The sequence below is a fragment of the Diprion similis genome, chromosome 8 (assembly GCF_021155765.1).
Source record: "Diprion similis isolate iyDipSimi1 chromosome 8, iyDipSimi1.1, whole genome shotgun sequence".
In the NCBI taxonomy this organism is placed as follows: Eukaryota; Metazoa; Arthropoda; class Insecta; order Hymenoptera; family Diprionidae; genus Diprion; species Diprion similis.
In genome coordinates this window covers 9,931,915-9,947,870 of record NC_060112.1, presented here as the reverse complement: position 1 = coordinate 9,947,870, position 15,956 = coordinate 9,931,915, and the positions used below count along the sequence as shown (strand labels likewise).

Here is a 15,956-nt window from a genome sequence, read left to right as displayed (position 1 = left end):
CCCATCCTACATACACATAAACATGGGGAGGAAAAAAACATAAAAAAAAAAAAACATAAAGCTGCCACTGACAGTAGCCACTGGCTACGGCACGAATGCAGGGTCGCAAGCGCCTAGCATTCACGATCAAACAGAAAATGAAGATCATCCAGGAGATCGAGTGCGGAAAGAGCAAGAGCGATGTGGCGCGAGAGCTCGGGTTGGCTAGCAGTACCGTTGCGACAATTTGGAAGAATCGTGAAAGTATCACAGAAAGTTGGCGAAATAGAGACGTAATGCAGATGGAAGATACTGATTTGAAAAAAGTGACGTCAATCCCTGAGGTGCAACAGGTCCAGAAGCAAACGCAAAACCATGAGTTGCTGGAGGTAAGATGTCGTTACCCTGACTGTCCCTCCTGCCCTGACTTGTTCACAAAAATTTCACCAACACGACACACACAAGCACAACAGTCATCAGGCATGTCACTTTTGTAATCGGTTACAGCTGCTAAAATATGGTTTGGCTAATTTCCACTAGTACAATGGATACGTTTTCGTTTTTATTTTTGTTGTTTTTTTTTTATTTAAAAATTTTTTTACACGTAAATGATCAGGCTGCAATATGGATGAAATGTAAATGAATATCAGTTATTGGCATAAATACTTCAGGTAAATACCAAATTACCTCATTATACTTATGCGTATATGAGTAATCTGGCATGCTGTATAAAGGATTCAAGTTAAAAAAGTAAAAATATAAACCTACAATCAATACGTACTTAATCGTCTGCAGAATGGTAAAAATATAAATTCACACAGAGACATTATTAGCTAGTACCTGACTAATGAGTTACTTACTAATATGAGTAATGTAGACGGTGGCTTGGAATACTATATCGAAACTTCTGAATTAGTTCTTAACATTGACCTAAAATGCATACAGCGCTGTTCTACTTTAACATTGAGTGTTATTTTTTTCTCTTTCCAATTGATCATGTCAAGTATCATCAATTCTAAAGCATTGTTTTACAAAATTAAATCAGATTTTGTTTGAATTATTTGATTTTGCATTGAAGAAATTCGACATTCAAATACAAATATTGTACTGTATGGAAATATCAGAAACTCCGTTGAAAAGGTTGAATTTTTCACGAATTTAGTTGCTTGCTAATGTCTACCTGAAATTACACTTGGCCACAAATAAATGCACTCAGTACATGCACTGCTGAAAAAGAAAATAAAGAAACACCTTTATTAAATTATCGAATGTAAATCAAGTTGCGCAGTCACACAACTTTCTCTAACTATTTTCTAATAAACGACACTAAAGAAAAATAGCACGTCATATTACATAACTGTACTCTTGATAACAGAGAAGTAATCATTACAGTATAACTTTTATCCTCGAGACTCATTTTACTTTCCTTGACACGTACAGGATTGATAAAATTGAAGAATGTGTGAAAGATAGACATGGATAGTAAAAAACGGATACCTCCTATGCGTGCCAATGAATACGTACATTTGTATGACACGAACATTCGGCCCACATTTGTATTTTTTGTGTTTATAATATAATCACATGGTATAATAAAATTGTAATCAGATTGATACAGTATTTTCAGAGACGAAACAATATGTAGAAATAAATTATTAAATTAGGTACAAATACAAACAGCAGCAACACTACCCTGTGCCTAGCTTCTCCTGTCACTACATATAACAGCTAGATATCAACCAGCATGCCATATGTATATTTAAAAGTTATTCTTACTATTATATATTTTATCTAATAAGTAGTTTAATACTGTACAATTAACATGCCAGGTGGATTAGGTTATAATTCTCCTGCGTAAAACTAGAAAATCATTGCTTGGCCCCTGCATGGATGCTATGCTTCTTATTTGTATCTCGGTTCAGTAAATGATGAAGCAATTTTCTATAACTTTTGGTAGTATTTAGCACAGTACATGAATTAAACTCGAGGGACGCAGTACTGAATATTCCTATTACAAGTAGATCCTTTTCAACAGTGTCATGTAACTTTCAAAGCTACACTCAGTGGATCTTATCACGTTCCTTGTGTTGGGTGGTGACTTAGGGCGTTCAATTTTTTCTACATCTGTATTTGAATTTCTGTTTGAAGTGCCTAATTGATATCAGAGTAGTGGCACTTTGATGACTGAAGTTGATTTTTTGATAACCAGTAATGAATATAATCTTTTCTAACAATCTAGCTTACAACTATTTTGATGTATCATCTAGCAAATCGTATATCCTTGAATTACAGTATAGTTTCACACACAAATATCTACATGATAATACACATCGGATTGCAATTACGCTGGGAATAATAAAACTACACTTGAAGGCTACTTAATATGATTTTTTTTATATTCAACTTCATTCCAAGTACAGAATAAAAACTCCAAAGTACAGAACAATGTGGGAAAATAAGTAAATTTGAAAATACCTTGGCAATTTATTATTATAAACGTGCACATGTACTCAGTTGTTACTGTTATAAAAATTCAAAGCGGAGAAAACGGGTATCATCGTATTTTTTGCATCTGTGATAAAATTTTCATTAACATAAATTCCATAAAACACAATTTACTTTGCAAAAATACCGTTATATTTAAATATCGCAAGGGCTCTAGGTACTGTAGTAAACAAATAACAAGGGTAATAATGACGATAATAATAATTCTGTAAGTGTTTTAGACTTTTTTTCATTGAGCCTTCGAAGAAATAATTCATTTTGCATTTCAGCATACAGTATTCGACAACTTAATTTTTTTTTAATGGATTATGCATCACGAAAATAATACTGATTATACTTTCGTATAGAAAGATTTGTCTTACCTTATTCTTGCTTTTTCACGCTTTTAAATAAGGAATAGGATTTCAAAATACTTGGAAACAATGGAATGCAGCATTGCCATTATAACATAGTAGATGTATTTAATTTAATTCATATCGATAAAACTCGTGATTTATTATTACAAATCTCGCGTTTTATTATTATTGCTGCTTTATTATTGGTAATTTCAGAAATACAGTCTTCGCGAGATAAGTCCACTAACCAGTACAGACTAAAGAATACTGGAAATACCCTCTTGTTTTGAAATTCTGAATTTTTTGAAAAAAAGTTTCACAAACCCGAGTAAATCTTATCTGTATGCATTCAAATGTCCATGGTATAATTCTTAATTCTAAAGTTAGTAAAATTGAGATTTCATTGAAACTACAACATGAGTATCTTCAGGATACTATTTTATGGAGAATGCTAGATTTTGTCCGGAGTCTTGAAAGATCAAAAAAATTTCACAATTTGTTCGATTGAGTACGATATACTTTCAGAAATTTAAAAAAAATATTTGATAGTATTTGCTTATGCGATATTTGGGCCTAATCAATTTAATTCACTAGCTTTTATAAATTTCGTGTCGGGTTTTAAGAACTCTAGATTACACATATGAATGTTTCTTTGAGCTGTTGTCACTTAGCTGACAATTACGCTACATACGTGTGAAATGGTCCATTTGATCAATAATAATTATAAAAAATAGTTCAAAAGTAGAATAGTCGGAGACTGAGATACTTTGTACTTGAATTACACCTTTGAATATTTGAATGTGTAAGAACACCTTATGATAGACATTGTTTACGAGTACATACTATTTGCAAGTCTAGTCATCGAAATTAGTTGCAAGCTTGTGTAAATTAGATACTCATCAACGATTTAGTGTCATTTTATAAACATCTAATTGAACATATTTTTCTTATCTTTTTAACATATTCGATTGAAGTGTTTACTGCACGTTGGATAAGAAAAAAAATTACTATACTCTTTGTCTAGTATTCTCATTTAAAGCATAAATATTTTGCCACGTTTAATACTTCAATTTGTTGTTGATTATTTCTATTTCATGGGATTGAAGTTAGTGATGTTGTCGTACCGAAATATTGTAAAAAAAATTACAGTCTCACAACCTTAGAGTATAAATTTAAAGGAGTTGGATCTGTACAAAACTTAGTCTGTTTTGCTGTGTTACGGTTTATTAAGTTTCGGACAATCCTAAAAATGCAAAATAGCAACTTTTTTTATAACGTACATTGTTGTACTAACATTAAGATCTTCAACCCCATTCAATTTTTGCTTTTGAATTTTAGATACAGTGCACCCAATTCAAATTTATTGTATTTTCCTTTTCCCTGCTGAAATGCTCTCTGAGTAAACAACAAAAACTTTCAGCCAGACTCAATGTACATAAACATTTTATTTGATAACTTATCATTGTTAAGTGTGACGGATGCTGTACCTGTTTTCTGTATATGTGTGTCTGGATTTTGGATTTAAAAACCTTTCTATTTCTTATATCGTTATTATTCTTATACAATGGTAGTTGGGCAAAAAACTTAGAAAGTATTTATTAAATAATTTGACAAATTTCTTTCATAGCAATGCAAAAATTGTGCAGCGATAAGAATATAGTTTTACAGGCAATTAATATTTCAGTTGCAAAATTAGAATGGTACTTGAGAGAATTTTATCTGGAACTTCGTCAATTGAAATTTCTAATTACTAATTATTAGTAGATAACATCGATTGTTTATCAATATTATGGATGTGGGTGACGTGTGTGTGGCATGTGCGCAGGCGCGGAGAAAGAGGCAGGAGGAGATGGAGAAGATTCGCATGGAAGAACAACAACGAAAGCAGCAGGTAATGTAATATGAAATTAGTTCACCTGTGCATAATTCTTTGAAGAAATTAAAGGAAAAAAAATCAACCCAAATCTTTGAAAAATGTAAAAATGAGAACATTTCATCTTCATTTTTGTCATTTTGCTATTGGCTGCTTCATGTCGCATGCTTTGAAACTCCAATTTCTAAGATTGTCAGTGATATAATATTTTTGTTCTTGTATTATTCATCATGTAATTTTGTTTTCTCTGTTGAAAATAATAGCACATTCTTTTACACCATCAACAAAGTGTCTCGTTCATCACATCATTCTGTTGCTTTTCATCGTTATCATTTGACTAAATTTTCTCAACTATCCTAACAACCACAGCTTTTCAATTTTTTACACGTTCCGATTTACCATCGTACTCATAGCACAGTGAAATTTTCAGTACGAAACACATCGCAAGTCATTGTTTTAATGTGTCTATCACAAACAATCTGCTTTTTACAGATTTATAAGAATGCTTTCATGAAAACGCATTGTTTTTAGTACTTCAGTTAAAAGTTTTCAAAATATTCAATGCTATTGTTCTCTGACGAGTTTTGTTTATGTAAATGAAAAAGGAAGTCTGCCTTTTTACTTGACAATACGATTTGTAATATTAAATATTATCCATGCGCTGTTGTATGCTCGAGAAATTCATATCTTCACATAGTCCTAGTGATGTACTGAACTCTTTCTTCTTGTTTGATCACACTTTAAGTGTGAGTTGTACTTGGCTGTGAAATACTTAGGGATGCGTTGTTTGAATTTGAACTGAAAAAGATGACTGATATGCTTGAGGACAAGACTTCCGTATCTTATTTCAATCTAAAATGAACTTGTACTACAGAGAAAGTAGAAATACACGTGATTGAATATAATTTTTACCGATTTCAATGACGACATATAGAGAATTGTTTTATTTTCTTTGCAGGAAAGGGAACTGAAAAGACAGCAAGCCGTGATGCTCAAGGAACAGGTGAGCCCGTTGAGGATGCTGTATAAATTATCATTATCTATTATCGAGTAGATTAGAGTGTGTGTTGTAGAAATAGTCAATGTTATGTTTCCCACTGCTTTTATTATTGTATACCGGACAGAAATGTTAATGTTTTTGAATTGAGTTTGAACGTAGGACATCTCTTTTTATAAAATACTGTTTAAAAAATGTTACTCAAAAATTGCTTCTGTTCGTTTCCATTACGATCTAATTGTTTCATTAAAGAATATCATTTTACCATACTGAGCATATTTATTGCCTATGGTTGTTTTAGCCATATAGCAGTGATGGCGAGGTTTTCTTACGTGCTTTCCCTACTAAATCTCATACATCGCGATCATTTCAATTGCTTTAAATGCTGCCTGTTACTTTTTCATTTATTACATGTGAAATTACTACCACGCGAAATGTATATTTTAGGTACATGTTTCCTTGCTCTGTTGTGCTTTGCATCATGTCAACATGGCTGAGGGATCATGAATAATGAAAAATAAACAAAAAATGTATTTCGTAATTTGAAAATAGCTCACAACCAGAAATTATTACATTACCCTCATTATGATGGATAAATGGACATCTTAATGTTTTCTTCAGTTTTTAGGTGTGTTAGTTTTGCCAATTACTCATTTTTCAAACAATTGCTTATATTATGACGTCAAGTATATGACATAATATTGACACAGCAGTATAGAGGGGTCTAGATATCATTGGAATCTATATCAAATCACCTTGTATGAACCATTTAACAAAATCTGTCCAATTATATGTACAGTTTCGCCATCACTGCTACTGAGTGATGAATAGCTTGGAGCTAATTATTACAAAATAAATCGCCAAACGTTACATTATTCTCCTGTGATACATGGTTAAATGAAGGACACATTGAAAGAAGTGTCTAAGATGTTGAGTCAAATTCTTGGATATAACAGTCAGTAACCAGACCAGTAAAAATTGTGGAATTTACTAATTAACAATGTTTGGCAAATCAATTATCTATATATTTATATATATATATTTATATATATACACACCTATTAGCAAAAGGAGATTTCGAGTAGTATTATATCCTACAATGACTAAAATTCTTTAGCAGGACTGTAAACTCATTGATTATTGCTACTGTTGAAAAATTGAAAAAAACTTACTTTGTGATATCAAACCTGACGTAATTTTTTTTCACTATTGGGTCATCTGAGTCTTGTTTCACTACTAAAAAACACTTGAATGATATTAAGAATAGTATGCGATGTTACTGTTATTGTTGTAAGTCATACGGAAACGAACGAATAGAGAATAAATTCCAACTGGCCACTTGTCACATAATACAACATCAATCATTGCATCTGCATGCGTTTCATTGAATATGTAGACTGCGTCTTATTTTAAAAATTTCACAGTATCAGGAGGAAACTTATCTTCTTTTAAGTTTCATTGGAAAATCATAGATTTTTGAATAATTTTACATACTACCATGGTTCTAAGGACAGTATTGTATTGGCACTTCCATCTTATTCTACGTTTTATTTTATTTTCTTTTCTTTTTTGCCCCCCTCTTTTTTTTTTATTATTTCTTTGAATGTTCCAATTACTAGTACAAATTAGTACAAAAACAATCATTTAGACAAATATTAGTTCGAATGTTAGCGGTGGATTGAGCACTGGTGGACTGGATGTGTGTTTTGTGCCGCAGATGTACATGCAGGAGCTGAGCAAGCAGCGCGAGATGCTCTACACCGTCGAGCTGGTATGTCTCATACCTAACCGTAGCTTTTGAAACAAATACCATCCCACTCACTTAGTATTATATACTGCGATTTCAATAAAGGTTTGCCGAAGAATATGTTCATACATATTATGTATACTGCCGATACGTTATTTTCCCCATAACCGCATTGCTTTGCTAGTGACTTTTCATCACATATCTGTGACGGGCTGTAAACAAAATGATTTTGCATTCATTTTGGGAAATTATTTTTTCATCTATCTTCCTCTACTTCACAAATTACAAACAAAACATAACAGCAATTGGTGATACCTTTTATAACTTAATTAATATTTCTTCTATATTCAATGTACATACATACATACACTGAGTCAGTGTATTACGCATTAATCGCTATCACTTCCTTTTGATAATCATTATTTAAACGCTTGTTTTATTTCTAGATCAATTTAAATTATGCTATCTATTCAATTATCGCTTTAATTTCACGTTCTATTAGAAAAAACTTATAAAATATGAACCGTCATCCTGTTTTTTTACGAGTGTCCCAATTAATGATAATTTTTCAACATAGTCGTTCAATTTTTTGGTGCTAATATTTCAAAAGAAATGTTTTATTCCTCGGATTTCTAGCAACAGATTTGTATGATAACAAATCTCACAATTTTCATTATTATGTATTATGTATATTATATGTATCTAAAGATCAGGAGATTAATTATGGACACATTCATTTTACCCTCTATAGAAAGCTCTAAGAATCATTTGTATAGTTGGTAGTGGGAATATTTCTTAGCTATCATCGATTTTTATTTTGTTTTTAAACAACTTACTGGTGATTTGGTACGATTTTTGAATTAAGAAAGTACTTCTTCTAAACCTCAGTAAACACAGTATGAGAATTGTTGGAATTCTCTTCAAATTAACATGTTAATTTATTTTCCTCATTCGAATCCGTGTGTAGTTGTATTTATACATCAAATGCATGAAATTTGGATATTCCTGAAATTATTCACGAAATATTTTTCAAGGCTATCAAAACCTGCCTTGATCAAAGGTGTTTGGTATATACAATAAAAAGTAATACTTTCAACCGTGAGATATCTCACGTTATAAATTCATGAATTAGAATGCATTCAACAAATCATTCACGGTATATGATCCGTAACTATTATCGAACATGATAACATCTGTACAGAATAAAATAACGATAAACTTCGGATGTCCACACAATGTGGATGATTAAACAATTCTGGTCAAGGAGTGCTATTAACATCAACTTTCACATTTTAATATGCATTATAAATCCTAAACTTAATTTTGAGTATATCGGAAGCCTTATAATACCAAAAAAATCTATTACCCGATTGCGATCTTATTGTTTTATGAATCTCTTGAAATATGTTTTCATTTCACTGTACGATATATGTTAAGTGTAACGTTAAGAGAAAGTCAAGTTTGCTTATTATCAGCTCATTCATACCAATCATATCACAATCCATACATTTTGTGTTTTTTTTCCATGCTCTATTCATTCCTTTTATCTCTCACTCGAACATGTTTCCAGAAATAAATTATCTTCGACATCATGAAATTTGTTTAGTTGCACTTCCATGTTGCTTGGTGTTATGTGTTTTGCTTCTTCAAAGTTAATAGCCGTGGATATGACACAGTTTTGACAAATAAATCAATAGATATCCTATAGTAGATGAATTTACTAAATTTACTATAAACTCTTATTCTCTTGTAGTTGATGCTGGTGTTGAAAACCATTCTTCATACTTAATTTAGTAACTAAAAAGATTTCTTATTTTGATGATGTTTCAATTGATTTTTTTTTTTTTTTTTTGTCGCGTTTATCGGATTTTATTTGATCAGCCCTAATACCTTGGATATTAGGAAACTATGTCAAAGACGACTTATTCTCCATCAAAATCACTGTACTAAATCTGAAATGAATCATAGTTGACAGTTATATTTTTCGTAAAATTTTTTAAATGCGTGCTTTTAAAAACTAACAACTAACGTATGTCTACCCTCTAATAAAATCACGTTAATTATTTCATCTTTCACTCTTTGATTTTCATAGTTTTTGAAGATAAATGAAAGCTTATTTTTAGCCCAAACCGCCCTTTTGTATACTTTTTAGTAACATTACTAACGGCAGCCAGTAACAAACCACCCATCTGAACTAGTATGGAGAGTCACAGTTGGGTAGTACAGAAGTAAACACTACTAATCCCTAGTAGATGAGATATAAGAACCAACATGATTTTATTACAAAAATCTGTTTAGTAATGATTTGAAAGTATAAATTTATTTCACTGTGAAGCAAAAGTAGTTTTGTCTGGATAATTTACAAATTATTTAAAATCATTCCATTCGTGGGGAATACTTGACTAATTTATTGATCACGAATAAAATAATTTATTAAACTGACTTCAGTTCATAATGTAGATAATTATATTGTAGCAGCATATACATTATAACAATTAAAGGTAGTTAGGTGATTACCATTATTTCGTGATAAAAAATATTTAATTATTTTCGGATTCATTTTTGGCCAACCTTCATCCAAGATTATAACAGATGTAGAACAAGTTTCGTTTGGCGTGATCAAACTTTTAACCTGTTAGAAGCCATTTTAATTTCTTGCACGTCTATTGAGAAAGTTGTACCAGCAAATTTATGTAATATTTTCAATACCTTCAGGATCATCGGTACCATATTATAACCACCATTGTTTGTCTTGGCAATTGGTATTACCCATATGTTAACATTGCTGCAAGCATGAAAAGAGGAAGATTGTTATTTGTACCTGTGCATAGTCGATTACATGATTAGTTTGAAAACGGAAGCATAACGCTAATTCTTTGCAGTCTATATCTATGTATACCTATGAGTCAATTCCATTAAAAAACCAATAATTAATCTCGTATTCCATGATACCGTAAAAATTTTTTATCTTTGAAAAATAATATTTCTTCATGATATCAATCAACACCATCCACACTTGCCAGTTGAATTTTGGAAGATACATACAAACATATAAATAATTACACAACTCTATCATATACAATATAATGGAAAATGATAGGATTTTGGTGCCGATCATTATAGTGACCGATTATATCAAATTTTGCATAACTTTTGTTGAAACCCTTGTTACACTTGTTTCTCGCTACAAGACAAGTTAGAGATTTCATTCTGCTTATTCAAGGATTACATTCATAGAGTAAAAAGTTTGTCAAGACCATCATGGTTATTGTTAGGTTCAATCTAAATACACCGTAGTATTTTTCATAAGCTGTGCACTATATTGCAAAACGTTTACTGCTCGTGGTTCTTGCCAAATATTTTTTTATGCATGTAGAATCAACAATTGTTGAAACCCGGTTCACAGTTGAATACAATTTCTCCTTACATAGTTAGTTGTTCGGTAGCACACGAATTCATAAAAGCCCTACAAACTTAAGTGAAATTCAAAATGTCCCAGGAAAGGGAGAGGAGACGACAACACATGGCATTAGTGAGGGCATTGGAAAATCGTAGAAGAATGGAAGAACGAGAAAAGAAACGACTAGAAGCTAGAGCCGAAAGAATTGCAAATAAAGAAAAGCGTATAGAGCAGAGGAAACTTGAAATGGAACTGATTGAGCAGATCAGGAAACCTGTTGAAGATACGGAGTTGACAGGTTAGTATTTTCGTTTTTCTATCGAGATACTGACGATCTTCTTTGGTAGGCTTATCAATTTTTTATTGGAATATCTAACTCCTTAGGTGTTAAATAAAACGCATTTTAATGTTCTGTTGCAGATCAAAAACCCCTGCCAAAATTGAATAGGATACCAGGGTTGAAATTATCTGGTCAAGCATTTGCCGACATTGTCATGGTGTTTGAATTCCTGCATAATTTTGGCGAAACACTTGGTTTTGGTGAGTCCTCAGTTTTATTGGTGAAACAGAATTATCTTATTGCTTTTTTGATGAATCCATAAATTGATCTTTTTATTTTCTTTTATTTCCCTTAAAAATGCCTATCGGCTAATTTATGCTGTGTTCTACAAGGGAATTTTATTCTTCATTTATTTTCAACAGATATGGAGTCACTGCCTAGTTTGAAAAGTCTTCAACTAGCTCTTTTAAACGACGAAGAAGCTGAAGAAGAATTATTGTCTGTGATGACACATCTTTTAGTTTGTGCAATAGAAGATCCCGGTATTCCACAACCAGCACGTCATACTACTGGCTTAGGACAAAGTCTACGTCAAGCAGATATAACTCATGCCAATATCAGTGAAGTTCTGAGAATTTATTTATATGCAAACGCCACTGGTGAAGTTAAGGCTTTAACTGGCGTTTGCCTAGAGCGTGAAAGGGACAAAAAATTTGCTGATCACCATCAGAACGGTGGTGACAACACTTCGACCTGCTCTGGAAAAAATGCTCAGTTCTATGAACATTTGCACAATAACGAGACATGGAAAATGTCCGAGAAACTGAGAGATAAACCATTTTTAGCTTTAAATCCAACCGAAAAAGCACAAATGCTTGCATTTCTGTGCAACGAGTTACTTCAAAATAAGGCTGTGATAAAACAAATTGAGGGGAGCTTAGAAACTTTAGCGCAGATGAAAAAAGAGAGATTCGTTCTGGATACCAAGATCAGAAAGTAAGTACTTTTCATTTCTTTATTTATTCATGTATTTCCATTTTCCATGTCATGCCTATTCATTGCATTAACCTTCTTGAAGTCGTTGAACATGTAATATTTTTTAATTATAACATTGAAATTACACTTTCGTTTCAGACTCAGACAACTACACAACAGAAAAGTACGCATGGAAGCAGTGGGTGTCATAGTGAACAAGTCTGGTGATACAATAACAATAGAGAAAAAAGAAGGAGATGAGGAATGTAACCCATCAACGGCTGCTGGAGCCACACCTACTTTGGATGAAATACACCAAGAGGATGAAGTCGAAGACATGTCAGAAAACGAAAGTGAAGGCACTCAACCTGAAGAGGTAATTTTCACTTATCCAGTTACAGCCAGTTTGATCATCTAATTTAATAATTTGAAATGAACACTCCGCAATCTACAAAGTCAATAATTTTCTGTACATAAACCATATGCCAACCTAAAGTCTTATGAATTTCTAAAGTGGCATATCGCCCATTTGTCTTAAAAAACGGTTCATCTCGTATATTCCAACATGTAGTTGCATTGGACTATTACTACTTTGTGGCGAATCGACCCATTATGTCAGCTTTCTACCATATTAACATTTATCAAACAAATGTTTCATCCAGGGTTGCCACTCTATTTGGAAATAACCAAGAATAGTCATCGCTTTTTGTTTGCTTGGAAAAATTACATAGAATGTTACAATCTGCACTGTGTGTGCGTGATTTAGATTTTTAGAGAAAGTAAACTTTAAATAAATAAGTGAAATATAAAGATTTTAAAATCAATAAAATATGATTTGTAACCATTTGAAATGTTGCCAAAATTAGTGGCAATATTTCTCATTAGAGTTAGACAGAGGTATGGGTGATACGTAAGTGAAAATTATATAATAATTTAACAGGAGGAAGACAAGAATCTATCTGGTGAAGAATTGGGAAAGAAACTAGATCGTCTTTTGAAAAATTCTGAAGAACAACTACAAAAATTGAACAGTTCGTCAAAACAACTTCGTGCACATGTGTTGGGGCAGGATAGGTATTGGCGAAGGTACTGGGAGCTGCCGTGTGCAGGCGGTATATATGTTGAAGCAATGGAAAGTGCAGAGCCAGAAATTCTTGATGTTCAAGCTGTACTAGACGTAAATTATAAACCTACTCCCGAAGATGAAGAGATGCAAGAGCAGAATATGGAAGAAGAAACGACAGAAAAGAAAGAACTTAATGACGAGGTGTCAAAGCAGTCCCTGACAGATGATAAACCAAGCCCCGAAGAAGTTGAGAACATCGAAATTAAGTCTGAAGTCAACGACGTTAAAATGGAAGTTGATGAAGTTAGCTGCAAGGAAAAACTTGAAAATTCCATAAAAGAGGATTTAACGAGTGTGAAAAGTGAAGTTAAAATGAATATCGACAGTATTAAATCTGATGCGAAAACAAATGTCACATCCGAAGAGATTAAACAAGAGACTGAAGTTCAAAATATTGAAACCGCAACTGAAGAAATAAAGAATGAAGAAAATAATACAGATGAAGATATAACCGGTTCTGTGACGAAAACTGTGGAAGATAAGATCGTAGAGACTATACCGAATGGAGACAAATGTAACCATATAAATAATTCTCACTACTCGAATGGCAAAGAATTGAATGGAACATTCATTTGTGGTAAGCTTGAAACATATTTGGAACTAATAAAATTTGCATTGGCTTTATGCCAAATTTAGAGTTACAACGCAATGGCTTATGGTGACGATTCAAAAAAACTGTTTGCTCATTCAATATTGACAGTTTTTTTTTTGTGAAAATTTCGGAAAAAACATAAATGTTAAAAACACAGGAAATATCCTTCATACCTTAGGTACCTGATTATGAGAACATACTCTCAAATCTCGAAAATCGAATTTTACTGTTTCTTAGTATGTAACACTCCGTTGTCCTATAAATCGTGATGACAAGAAGCATGATTAGCTGTATGATTGAGAAGTCAAAAGTAATTCAAAACTAAATATCAATCTTATGATGTTTTCTTATTCAGGTGGAAATACTGAGCCTGTTTGGTTCTCTATTTTTCCTCGAGAAACCTGTGATACACCAGGCTCATGTACCAAGACTATTTTTGGAATAGCAGAGACGACAGAACTCAGGATACCTGTATTTCCTCCGCCTTCTAGTCCATCCTATGACAGGTGTGATAGTCCAGCACCCTTGGTTTTAACTCAGGACGAAGCTACCCAGCTAGAACACTTGAAGATCCATGGTCTGCCTCCAGCCGGCGATCCAAAACCAGTGCCAGAAGGTGAGAGCTATTGCAAATATTGATAACTACTTCTTACGTGGACCACCCAGTGACTTTTCTTTTTGAAAAAAGTTTCACCAAAACCACTGACAAGGAACAGCAGTTTGGTGTCATCTGTTGTAGAACATTGAAAACTGAAAGACATGTATTTTTTTTTCCTATCGGAGGAAATACGGTTTAAAGGGGTGAAAAGGGCTTGCAAAGATGCCCATCCCATGGGGTGATTTTTTGATGCGATTAACGTATTTAAATGGAACCAACACTGAAATGTTTCTATTGATAAATGAAGCATCTCTATCCGAAACTGAGGAACCACCCCATTGGGTACCCATCTTTAGGAGTCGTTTTCACCTCTTCATTCCGTTTTTCCATTAACAAAAAAATATGTATCTTTTAGTTTCCAATGTACTGCAACATCCATGAGTTGCAAAGAAATCGGAGGGGGATACCAAATTGGATTTTCTTGTGAATCCTCGAATCTCATTGTTATTAGAGATTAGAGAAATTGAAAAAATAAACTCAGGTTTCAAATGATCTAGTATACAGTTTTTGTTGTAAAAAGCTTGTTGTGAATTTTTAGAGTTCAATATGTATTGTCTAGTATAACAACTAGTTTATACTGTCATATCGGAAACTATAACTGTTGTTTCAACGGGCAAACATATTTATTTGTCCTGTGTAGTATATAAATGAATATTTGCAAGCACAGCAAAATGATTATATGAATTTTGTATAATGCAGAACTCCGATATGGTTGGTGGAGAGTATCAGATGTTGATACTTTTCAAGCGTTGTTGGAGAAACTTCACTCCCGTGGTGTGCGAGAAAAAGAACTGAAACGGACGACTTGGGCAACGATGGAATCCTTCTTAGCTATAACAGGAAAAATTCATGTTGACCCTGGTAATACTGCAGCTACAGATTTACAAGGGGATGATGATGAAAAGGACATTCCTACGCCAAGACCTGACAAGCCTGATGATTGGAGTGAACAAGTAGCCTTGCGAGTCGATGCTCAGCTGCTGGAACAGGTTGAAGCACTCGAAGACAAGGTTGCCAATGCCAGTATGCAAGTCAAAGGCTGGAAGCTACCACCCAGATCTGGTACCGACGAAGCTGAGGAGTTAGAAAAAATTAATGAAGTTGAACAAGTTAGTGCTGTTGAACAAGCAAGGCAAAGGCTATTATCGTTAGAGGCAGCAATCGAGAGAAGGTATCTTAAACCGCCTCTCGGTATCTGGTAAGTTATAACACAAGCAACATAAGTTGGTCCATTCAAAAACAGTACTGAGTAGAGCTGCGGTAAATTGATTCATCGCAAAACTACCACTCGTAGAAATGCAGCGCACTATCTTCTTCTGAAATGACACATGTCAGCTTTGTCTAATTTATCCAGTACGTTTTGGCAGTCGATCAAATCAATGCAATCGATGAAAAACCTATTTACAAAGTAAAATTGATATCAATTGGAAATTAGCTCCCAATCAATGAATGAATATTTAAAACAATTGAAAACAATACAAGAAATATT

General features: G+C 33.0%; 1 protein-coding gene across 12 annotated transcripts in view; it reads left to right on the top strand.

The window, feature by feature from the left end:
• Positions 1-15,956, top strand: part of LOC124408517 (bromodomain adjacent to zinc finger domain protein 2B-like) — a 103,883-nt gene that overhangs the window by 79,753 nt on the left and 8,174 nt on the right. For 4 of the 12 annotated variants that reach the window (XM_046885483.1, XM_046885482.1, XM_046885484.1 and 1 more), the window contains 11 exons: positions 102-368; positions 4,645-4,710; positions 5,651-5,695; positions 7,407-7,460; positions 10,936-11,134; positions 11,257-11,376; positions 11,539-12,112; positions 12,251-12,467; positions 13,032-13,794; positions 14,165-14,425; positions 15,167-15,665. In XM_046885483.1, coding sequence (XP_046741439.1) covers positions 102-368; positions 4,645-4,710; positions 5,651-5,695; positions 7,407-7,460; positions 10,936-11,134; positions 11,257-11,376; positions 11,539-12,112; positions 12,251-12,467; positions 13,032-13,794; positions 14,165-14,425; positions 15,167-15,665 — 3,065 coding nt within the window. The remainder of the gene's footprint in view (positions 1-101; positions 369-4,644; positions 4,711-5,650; positions 5,696-7,406; positions 7,461-10,935; positions 11,135-11,256; positions 11,377-11,538; positions 12,113-12,250; positions 12,468-13,031; positions 13,795-14,164; positions 14,426-15,166; positions 15,666-15,956) is intronic. The other 8 variants (XM_046885489.1, XM_046885493.1, XM_046885485.1 and 5 more) reach the window with 7 other exon arrangements.